We start from the raw sequence: 11,429 nt of genomic DNA, 5'->3' as shown, positions 1-11,429 counted from the left end.
GTTGTTGTGTGTGTGTGTGTCTGTGTGTGTCTGTGTGTGTGTGTGTGTGTGTGTTCATCTGTTTATTTCTTGCATGTACACACATTTATCAAAGCCACTAACACATTCAGGTTATCAGTTCTTGTCTTCTCAGAAAGGGTTTTGTGATATGGATCAGAAGAATCTTCTGGAGAACTCGTTTCATCTTCACACTACAGTCACACATTACACTGAACTCAAACTGAAACCATTGAAAAGATTATTAAACTGAAATAAAGTATTCAAATAACCAAGTTTAACTTGATCTAGTAAATTAAATGAAGTTTATGTATTTAGCAGACGCTTTTATCCAAAGCTTTTTATAAAGGCTATCAATTTTTACATATCATAAAAATCAACAAAATTTTACATATGTACTAAAATCAATAAAACTAAACCAATAATAAATAAAAGTTCTTAGAAACAATTTTTGTTTTTTAAAGAAATAAGAAAGATTTTTTTTTTCTGCCAGAACATTATCCAGATTTTATGGACCCTAAAGTGCAAAGCTTCAAATACACATAAAACACCTGTAATAAAGTCCAAATGGATTTTTTTTACAGTGCATATTTAAAAAAATAAAACAATATGAGAAAAGAATAAAATTAACATGAAAAGCAGAAAATATTCAATCAAAATATGATCAAAACTAACTAAATCAAATGAGGTCTGATTGTTGATCTGAAGATGAGGAGTGTGTATGCGGTGGATTCCTCCGCTGCGTGACTGACGTGATCTCAGCAACTTGTTTCTCCACGTTTCTGAACGAACAGACTTCTGGAAGCTTCTGAGAGTCGTGTTGGAGCACGTCTGCCAGAGTCTTCGTTCACACTGATCATCTTTCCACGCTGATGGCCAGGAATGAACACCACTGCACACGAGGGAAGCTAGAGGCTTTCAGTGAGAAACAAGAGCAGATTAATATAATCACTAGAGGACTCATTTCTCCATGCTTAAGTCATTTTTTCTAAACTCTTCACAGTTCTCTTGATACAGCAGTGATTTCACTTTCAAACTACACTAAAACTACTGAAACACTTCATACGGTCTCAAATCAACTCATTCTTTCCAACGCTAGCAAACTTTATCATGACCTAAAAACTCAAACAACAGCATTATACAATGTTTGCTTTCGTAAAATTACTTAGTAAACAAGAATGAGACTTTCTACTGTTTATAATTCACTACAGTAAATGTTCATAGTCCATGTTTACTTTACAGCACATTTTCTCCTTCTGCAGATGATAATGAAACTGAAAGACTGACACCTGTTCAGGGATTTATTTTGTTACATTCAGAATATGTGGCATTATTGTATGAATGTAGCAAATGTCTGTTATATTAATTTCTTCGAGATGGTTTTGAGCTTCAGGTTGATCTGTTTTGTAGAGTTGGTTGTAACTTGTGTAGGTTTTGTGTCTGAGTGAGAACAGCTCATGTGATGTCAAAGATGTTTTCATTTCATGATAAATGATGCGGTTCATCCACAGTAATGTTCTAGAGCTTCGCTTTGTGAAGAGTTTTGAAAATGTGACCAAAATATTGAGAAAAGTGTGCTTAGATTGTAAAACACTGTAATACTGTAACTCAAACTGAAGAGAAACAGCTGCACTAAATAATGATGCATATGTTTTCGTTACCTTAAATCATCAAAATTAACCAGTTTCTACTGAAAGTAATATGAGATTCATCTGAACTGGGCAGTTAGCGTAGGTGCAGATGTTTTACAGTGTGTTATCACTGTTTACGCTATCCTTCACTTCCGTTAGCGTCTGGAAGGTTCGATTCCGTCTGATTCTGTTGTTTGCAGTAAAGTTGTTTCTCAGCATGTTCTCTTCTCTCCACATGTGAGTTGCGTAACACGCATAACAAGCTCCTGTTGGCCCGCTGCTTTAATTATGTGCCAACAAAATCAATACAGCAGGAACCTTGAGCCCCTGAGAACAGGAATTCAGTCACGTATCTCCATGCATTACTGCGAGAACGACGACGAGCCTCTCGTGAGTGTGGTCAGGACTCGAGGGGATTCTGGGATTCAGACCAAACCGTGTTTGACTGTCGCTGATCTCAGCTGGAGAGTTCATGTGTTGCATAACCTCAGTCACCCATCAATGTTTTCAACTCTTCCATCACTATCATATCTGTGACAACAGCTATAAAACATTACGACTGCATTTATCTGCTTTTATCGTTCGTTGTCTTTTCCTCAGGACACACATCACAGACGCAGAAACTGTAACATGGGTAGAAGATGTATTAATAACTTCACATAGGAATAACTCATCAGGATCAGCAGATAACAGAATATATAATGCTTTCAGTGTCTTTATCTGTTCATATCTGCAGGAAGAATAAACATTCACACTGTTTGTGTGTTAAATGATCCGCTGCTGTTTGTGTGTGTGTGTGAGACAGAGAGAGAGAGAGACTGTGTGTGTGTGTGTGTGTGTGAGACAGAGAGAGAGAGACTGTGTGTGTGTGTGTGTGTGAGACAGAGAGAGAGAGACTGTGTGTGTGTGTGTGTGTGAGACAGAGAGAGAGAGAGACTGTGTGTGTGTGTGTGTGTGTGTGTGTGTGTGTGTGTGTGTGTGTGTGTGTGTGTGTGTGTGTGTGTGTGTGTGTGTGTGTGTGTGTGTGTGTGTGTGTGTGTGAAAAATGATCTGTATGAAGAATTTCAGCATAGAAACTGCACTTATGACCTGCTTCTTGCGTCAGATCAAGGCTGCATCTCATTTCTAGTCTTACTTGATCTTAGTGCTGCATTCGACACCATAGATCATGACATACTCATAGATCGATTACAAAACTATACAGGTATTCAAGGGCAGGCTCTAAGATGGTTTAGATCCTACCTGTCCAATCACTACCATTTGGTTTATTTAAATGGTGATCTCATTTATCATCAGTAAAATATGGAGTGCCACAAGGATCCGTCCTAGGTCCCCTTCTATTTTCAATATATATGTTGCCCCTTGGTAATATTATTAGAAAATACTTCTGTGTGTTATATAAGACAGCAACTTGTCTTTTAAAAACCATATTTCCCATGTTACAAAAACTGCATTCTTCCATCTTAGAAACATTGCCAAGCTACGAAACATGTTATCTGTTTCTGATGCAGAAAAGCTAGTTCATACATTCATGACCTCTAGACTGGACTATTGTAATGCACTTCTAGGTGGTTGTCCTGCTTCGTCAATAAACAAGCTACAGGTCGTCCAAAATACAGCAGCTAGAGTCCTTACCAGGTCAAGAAAATATGATCATATTACCCCAATTTTACAGTCGCTGCTCCCAAACTCTGGAATAGCCTTCCTGACACACTCTCTCTGTTTAAATCTAGATTAAAAACACATCTCTTTCGCCAAGGATTCGAATAATGTATCTCTTAAATTGAGAGTGTAGTTGCATCTGATCAAAGGTGCATTTTTATTCATTAGCTTGGGTTAAACTAATTTAACTCTGTTGGATCAGCAGCTATGCTAATGATGTCTCTATGTGTTTCTCTGTTTCTGCTGGATCTTCATCCCGTGGTAACTAGGATTTACACAAGCTCCAGTCTGGATCCAGAACACCTGAGAAGAGATGATGCTGACCCTCAGAGGACCTCAGATGATGCTGACCCTGAATCAACAACAGAACTAACAATTATTGCTACATGTGTGACTGCATCATATAATAATTGCTGTTAATCGTCTTGTTGATTATGTCTTTAATTGATTTTTCTGTACATTCCTGTCATATGCACACAAACTGACAGTCACCACTGATAAGCTACTACTAAAATGTAGAAACGTTAATTTTCTTCAAAGTGCTTTGCGATGTTTTGTATCATATAAAGCGCTATACAAATCAAATTGAATTGAACTGAATTGAGTGTGTGTGTGTGTGTGTGTGTGTGTGTGTGTGTGTGTGTGTGTGTGTGTGTGTGTGTGTGTGTGTTTCATGCTAGCCAGAACAGATTATTTTACTGAAAAAGGTCAGGCCTGGAGATTAAGGAAACACAATGGAGGAACAGAACGTGATATGGGTTTATAGCAGCGTGCAGGCTTCTCATCTTCTGAACATGTTGAACAGTGATGACAGAGACGTTAGGGAGTTGTTCCTCTCTGTTCCTGGACCTCAGGAGACACAGGGGGTCATTAACCCCGGCTGGGTTCGGTGTGTGGTCAGACTGGCCGGACCTGCTTGACCTCTGTAAGAGCAGGAGTATCACTGGAGCGGTCTCTCTCGGTCACTCAGCGAACACATCTCACAGTAAAAGCCAGATTACAAGTTCTTCTGGATCTGGTTTCCTACAGCTCGTGTTCCTCACTGTCTGCATCACACTTCAGATCAGATCACAGAAATCCTGAACATCTGTCATGTTTACAAGAGAGTGTAGACAGCACACCGCGACAGAATAGTGGAAGACCTATCAATCCCTTTATACCATCTTTAGAAAGAATATAGAAACATTCCTGTGTAAATTCATCCATGTTTGAGTATCTGAGGAGTAACTCTGACCTCTTCTCTCTGTCTCCTAACTCTCCAGATGTTGTTTGTGATGAATGAGGAGTTGTGTGCACCTTTGATCTCGTATGGAGGAAGCTTTAGTCATTAAATATCAACCACTCCTAAGTACTACTTTCAGAGATATGTTATCGAGGCAGATTACTTGTTTTTATATTTGGTATCTTACGACACACACAGGTGGGTTGTTAGAGGACTTCAACAGCTTGGGATGCCCAAAATGTACTGAGCTTCATCCTCTATCATCGACAGCTGTCATATATGGAGGAGACGCTGTTATTTATATCCAGAAGAACTGAGTGATGTGTGTAATACTGTAAAGATCTGTCTCCTGCCACTGGTCCATGATCTTGTACATGTGTTTATCTACATCTATAATAGTTTTATTTTAAGTGACTTCTTTAAAGTGGACTTAAATTGTTAAAATTGTGTGTGTGTGTGTGTGTGTGTGTGTGTGTTCTTGTTTTTGTGTCATATCAGGACACAACTCTGTATAATGACATGGGTATGACACAGGTATTACAAGGAGAGGGATACTTATGAGGACATAACCCATGTCCCCATTTTTCAAAACACTTATAAATCATACAGAATGAGTTTTTTTTGAGAAAGTAAAAATGCACAAAGTTTCCTGTGAGGGTTAGGGTTAGGTGTAGGGTTGGTGAAGGACCATAGAATATACAGTTTCTACAGAATAAAAACCATTACACCTATGGGATGAACACACTTTACACAAAAACAAACGTGTGTGAGTGTGTGTGAGTGTGTGTGTGTGTGTGTGTGTGTGTGTGTGTGTGTGTGTGAGTGTGTGTGTGGGTGGGTGGGTGTGTGAGAGCATTATAAGTTATGTAATCAGATAACTTGTTTGTAGTATATCTGAGTTGTGTGTAAACTCTGTCTGGTCTGGTCTGGTCTGTGAGAAACAGTCTCATTAACGAAACAGACGGCTGATGAAACCAGAAGGATTTCAGTCGTCTTTATCATAGAGTCACAGCTGAAACGGCTGAAACGAGAATAAGGTGAAATGGCCACAGATGGGAATGAGGGGTTTTATTGTTTATATGGAAAGGATAATGGTTTTTATGATAGTGTAAATGTGTCCCATTAACCCAGAAACTGTGTGAGTGTCCAGAGGAAATGGAAAAGCCTTTTTTTAATAGTTTTCTGTGAGCAGTGAGTGTTCGGTGTGCTGTTTGTAGGAGCGCTGAGCGCCTGAAGTTGAAAAGAAATCAACTCTGAGCTGCTGACGTCATTTACCTTTTTCCCCATTGTTCAGTCAAATGAATCTGAGAGTCTGACCTTCTGTTGTGATGAAGGGAGTCTGTCATCTAAAAGTCCCTTCAAGGAAAGTCTGAATGACCAGGGAATGTTGCTGAACTCAGTTAAATTATATATATCAAATCAGCAGCAAAACCTGAAGTGACCTCTCCCAGTACTTCTGTTGCTTTAGCTCTAATTATGTTTAAAACACGTGTTTTCTAGATTGCTCCAGCTACATGTGCAGAGATTGGCCAGTATTTGCCGACACCGGTCTCCTTTACGGCTGTTTCACTGGTTCCAGACACAGAACAGAGACAGAACCGTGTCTAAGACTCCAGATGTGAGGTGATGTGCTTTACATTATGATTGATAATAAACAGCTCTCGTCACGTGGTGCTACATATTTAATAAAACTGCTGAACACTTTTCTCCTGTTTATTTTGTACCTTACATAACCGATGTAAATACATTACATATTCTTATAATGTATGAATTGTTATTCTAAGCAAGGACATTACTGTTATTTATAAATTACTGAGGTTTTCCACAATGCAAATGTTAAAGCACAGGCAGTCATGTGGCTAGTAATTAAAGAACAATTGATCAATTGTTATGGAAACGATCAGCGCTTGGCAAAAGGAAAAGTTGCAAAATCTGTTATGCTAGATGAAATCTTTCCTCATCATGCCGAGGTTATGTGCTGCTCTTATATGTAATAATAGGGTTGGATGTGGTTGTTCATGTTTTGTTTTCCTAAAAAATGTCAGAAAGGCCGTTGTGGAGAATGTTGGTGTTTTCTGCAGTCAGATGGTGTGCTGTGATACAGAGACCGGCTCTAGCGCCACATCATCATCATCATCATCATCATCATCATCCTCACAGTGTACAGCTGTGAAGTGCTGCTCTCTGCTGGTCTGCACAGACACTACACACATCACACCAGGTTCAAGTCTCACATCAGATTTGTTTTTCTCCAAACAGTAAGTCTAGATCTCTGTATAATTTGTTTCTTGTCCACATCAGATTCAGATTTCTTGCAAGTGTTCTGAAACTAAATGCACATGTTGAGTTTATTCCCAGTGAAATCTCACTCTTGTAAACACTGTCATGATGTGAGATCTTCACATGCAAAATGATCTATTCAGTTATCAAAATCTGTCAGACATGCATAAGCATCTATCAATGGAAAATGTATGATGTCTGCTAAACTGGCAGATAATCTTCCATAGTAATGGAATAGGAACTTCAATCAAGTTTGGAAGTAGTTGTTCACTATAAATGATTGTATATGTATTAAATGTGTAAAACTGCATGTGCAAAAGATTTTTCTGTTTGCATGACTTCAGCAGTCCATATCAATAAAATTAAGTCTGTATAAATAAGACATAATTCCAGGGTTTGACTGCCATGCTGAAAAAACTAATCAACATTTTGACTCACACGATGACAAAAGCACATTTATTGTGGCGTTGGCAGTTTAACTAGTAATTTAACACCTGAAGCATCAATTAAATGTTTTGGTTAGTGATACTTTCTACAGATGTGCAACTTGTGATTTCCCATAAAACAGTCAAAGCGACTGAGAAACAGAATCAGATCACTGAATGGAGTATTTTAATGGAGACGGGTGACAGGTGCATGTTTCACTGAATCACATTCTTAAACTGTGTGACAGCTTTCTGAACAGTGTGTGCTCGAGTCTCATTCAGAACTGTGAGTAACAGCAGGAGCTCCAGATCTTCTGTGTGTGTGTGTGTGTGTGTGTGTGTGTGTGTGTGTGTGCGTGTGTGTGTGTGTGTGTGTGTGTTTATGTTCTTGCAACTCCATCACACTTTTATTGAGATTGAACAGTAAACATACAATAAAATGTACATAATAACAACTTTATGATTAAACTTCTGGTTTAGCATAAATTAAACTGCTATATTTAAACAAAGTACTTTTTTCAATAGAACAGATGTATTCTTACACATTTTTACTTTCAGAAAATATCTTTAAATGTATACACGACGATAGCTGATAGCTGTTAGATTTGTTTTATTTAGTGAAATTGCCGAACAAAATTAGTTTTTTTATAAAAAAAATTTTATACAATATTTGTATTAAAAAAAAAAAAAGTAATAATAATAATAAAAATGAAAAAAATGAAACATTACAACACGTACAAAATTGCAAAACAAAATAAAATCTTATACTACGGGACACACGGTGACGTTGTGACGTAGTTACGCACGCACGTGCAATGTCACCCGTCAATCAACTTCCTACTTCCGGTTCGGTTTCGAGGTAAGCCGCTCTCATCACTACCCATCGGTATTTGCTGTAAAGTTGATGATTTAGAGCAGCAGGATGATGTGTCTTGTCGTATTTGCGCTCACGGATGTGTTTGAACAAGCTGAGCTCGAGCTCGCGTCCGCCGCGCGCGCGTAACCGCGGCTTGATGAGCCGATCGACATCCGGGTTCATGAATGACAATCTGCTGCAGATGAAGAATAATATCTGATCATATCTGAACACTTGATTCTGACGAACTGTTGAGCTGCTGCTTCTGACAGGAACCACACACACACACACACACACACACACACACACACACACACACACACACACACACACACACACACTCACTCTTTCTCTCTCTCTCTCACACACACACTCTCTCCCTCTCTCTCTCTCAGTGTTTTAGTGTCTCTCTCTCTCTCTCTCTCTCTTCCTTAGTGTTTAAGTCTCTCTCTCTCTCTCTCTCTCTCTCTCTCTCACAGTGTTTAAGTCTCTCTCTCTCTCCCTCTCTCACAGTGTTTAAGTCTCTCTCTCTCTCTCTCTCTCTCAGTGTTTAAGTCTCTCTCTCTCTCTCTCTCTCTCTCAGTGTTTAAGTCTCTCTCTCTCTCCCTCTCTCACAGTGTTTAAGTCTCTCTCTCTCTCTCTCTCCCTCTCTCACAGTGTTGAAGTGTCTCTCTCTCGCCGCAGCTGTGTCCAGTGGTCGTTCAGTGGAGCTGCAGGAGAAGATGTTGTTCTGGTTTCTGCTGCTGTGTGTGCAGCTGATGTTGGGATGGATCCGTGCGTCTGAACTCACCTTCGAGCTGCCAGACAACGCCAAGCAGTGCTTCTATGAGGACATCAGCGTCGGCACCAAGTGCACACTAGAGTTCCAGGTACACAGAGGACAGTAACTCACTAATCTCATCATGTTCGGACTGCACCGATGCACCTGCTCAACATTGAAGAATACTAGTGTTCTCCAGATCAAATATCTAAACATCCTGAAATCAAGACACATTTACTGGAGACACGGAGTTTAAAATATGAAGTCTTGTTTTCTGAGAAACTGAGCTTATGGTTAAAACAAGAACAAATATCTGCCAGTGGGGAATGAAAACCTGTTTCCTTTAAATTAAGAGGATTTTTCTGAGCACATGCGCAGATATTCTTGTTTTAATCATAAACTCACTTCACTTTGATCAATTTCAAACTCAAATTCTAAACTCCTTTAATCTTGAATTAAGAATCTTTATCATTTGCTCCGGAAAACAAGACAAACCATGAAGAACATCAGGTTTTTGCAGTGTCAGAAGATACAGTAGTTACTTCCATATATTGAGTCGTGGCCTAGTGGTTAGAGAGTTTGAGTCCGAGTGTGTGTGTGTGTGTGTAAGAGTGTGTGTGTGTGTGTGTGTGTGTGTGTGTGTAAGAGTGTGTGTGTGTGTGTCTCTCAGAAGCTGTTTCCTCCAGTTGAGTCCCATGTTTGCAGTATTAGCATCAGTAGTGTCTCAGTCAGCTGCAGTGTGTGATCGGAGCAGGTCCTGCTGGAGATGTGAGCTCTGAGCGGTCTGTGTCTCTCTGCAGGTGGTCACTGGGGGTCACTATGATGTGGACTGTCGTCTGGAGGATCCGGACGGGACGGTCCTCTATAAAGAGATGAAGAAGCAGTACGACAGCTTCACCTTCACCGCCTCCAGAAACGGCACGTTCAAGTTCTGCTTCAGCAACGAGTTCTCCACCTTCACACACAAGACCGTGTACTTCGACTTTCAAGTCGGCGACGACCCTCCGCTTTTCCCCAACGAGAACCGAGTGACCGCTTTAACACAGGTGATCATCATAAACCAGCAGAAATCTGACCCACAACGGCACATCCTCCCAAAATGGGTTTATTTAGCACGTGTTGAGGTTTATATGCTAGCTTAGTGATCATTTTGTCAGCTATTTTAGATAGTCTCAGTAAGTCCAGTGTCAAATGTAACTTAGTTTTTTATCATATTTAGTCCAGCTTGTCCTGTTTTAGTTCTAGTCAGGTTTTAGTCGACTAAATGTCTGAGCGTTTTAGTCTAAATGAATAATGGTTAAAATTATGAACATTTTAATTTTGCTCATTTTGAATTAATATCTGGCAACCGCAAATTAACAGCATGACTCTGAATGTTTTAATTCTTTAAACTACATTTTAGTCTTGTCTTTTTATTGCACTTTGATATATTCTGAGTTATCATGTAATGACCTTATTATTTCTCGTTCTAGACGTCATAGATTGTTAACACTGTCAGCTGTGAGTAAATGCACCAGCTGCTGCTGAGACGCTGTCTGATGCTGATGCTGTGTTTCAGATGGAGTCCGCCTGCGTGTCCATCCACGAGGCGCTGAAGTCTGTGATCGACTATCAGACACACTTCCGTCTGCGAGAGACTCAGGGCCGCAGTCGAGCCGAGGATCTGAACACCAGAGTGGCCTTCTGGTCCATCGGAGAGGCCTGCATCCTGCTGGTGGTCAGCATCAGTCAGGTGCTTCTCCTCAGGAGCTTCTTCTCAGACAAGAAAACCACTACAACACGCGTGGGCTCCTAACTCCTCACATACAAGGGTTTTTACACAAAGAATGGGTTATTTAAGCTTAAACACCTTGAGCTCGTTGTCCGTGGTCTCGTGTGATCCTCAGCTCACATCCAGCAGAATATTACAGCGCTGAAATACAGTGTTTACGTGACGTCAATGTGAACATTAAAGGATGTACAGACACTGCTTGACACACCAGTGTGGTTTATACACGTCTGATTGTATCATCATCATCATCATCACTCGAGATTCGTTCATCCTTCAGTCTTCACAGAGCCACTGTGTGTTTGAATGAGAGAGAGATGTATTTGCTTTATGTTGTAAAAACAAGCTTCCTTGCTAATGTTTCCTACTCAGCATCTTCTTTTCATGACTTTCGTTTTTTTTTTTTTTTTTTTAAGCGGTGTATTGATTTCTTTACTTTGTTTGAATGGGTTAATAAATGTCTGGAGGAACGTCTCAAAGACTCTTCTTCATGAAACCTGCGATTCTTTTCAAGTGTGCATTTGATCAAGTATAATTTTACATATTCATATGCAAGAAGAGCATGACTGTCTTCTGAGAAAACCTGAGGCTGGAAATGGCTTTGTTTTGACATCTGGCCTGTAGTTTCAGCACTGGCTTGTTCTTATATCTCTGGACGTGTACTCTCTTCATTCACTGAAATGTGGATGTCCCCTGTGTGTAAACTATTGCAAAACTCACCGCTTTAAAGGATTGCTCTATGCATTACACTAGCAAGTTTGTATTAGCACATAAAGCATGACTCTAAAGCAGATATCTGCTCTGTAATGCTCGGTCATATGCCACATT

The 11,429-nt window shown here is 39.8% G+C and overlaps 1 protein-coding gene across 2 annotated transcripts; it reads left to right on the top strand.

The window, feature by feature from the left end:
• Nucleotides 1-8,020: 8,020 nt before the first annotated feature.
• On the top strand, nucleotides 8,021-11,075 carry LOC113052684 (transmembrane emp24 domain-containing protein 7-like). 2 transcript variants are annotated; one of them, XM_026217088.1, is made up of 4 exons: nucleotides 8,021-8,076; nucleotides 8,758-8,942; nucleotides 9,634-9,879; nucleotides 10,392-11,075. In XM_026217088.1, the coding sequence occupies exons 2-4, from the start codon at nucleotides 8,796-8,798 to the stop codon at nucleotides 10,626-10,628; spliced, it is 630 nt and encodes a 209-aa protein (XP_026072873.1). In that variant the 5' UTR covers nucleotides 8,021-8,076; nucleotides 8,758-8,795; the 3' UTR covers nucleotides 10,629-11,075. The 2 variants fall into 2 exon arrangements, with proteins under 2 accessions (XP_026072873.1, XP_026072871.1); XM_026217086.1 differs by having other exon boundaries at nucleotides 8,023-8,076; nucleotides 8,731-8,942.
• Nucleotides 11,076-11,429: the final 354 nt, after the last annotated feature.

The sequence above is a fragment of the Carassius auratus genome, chromosome 33, assembly GCF_003368295.1.
Source record: "Carassius auratus strain Wakin chromosome 33, ASM336829v1, whole genome shotgun sequence".
In the NCBI taxonomy this organism is placed as follows: domain Eukaryota; kingdom Metazoa; phylum Chordata; class Actinopteri; order Cypriniformes; family Cyprinidae; genus Carassius; species Carassius auratus.
The sequence above is the reverse complement of the archived record's forward strand: the minus strand, read 5'-3'. Positions and strand labels throughout refer to the sequence as shown.

Bases quoted from the DNA above. Each gene is read 5' to 3' on its own strand.
- LOC113052684 (XM_026217088.1), top strand. From the start codon at position 8,796: ATGTTGTTCTGGTTTCTGCTGCTGTGTGTGCAGCTGATGTTGGGATGG. The intron at 8,943-9,633 runs GTACACAGAGGA...GTCTCTCTGCAG, and splicing joins AGTGCACACTAGAGTTCCAG to GTGGTCACTGGGGGTCACTA. The intron at 9,880-10,391 runs GTGATCATCATA...GCTGTGTTTCAG, and splicing joins GAGTGACCGCTTTAACACAG to ATGGAGTCCGCCTGCGTGTC.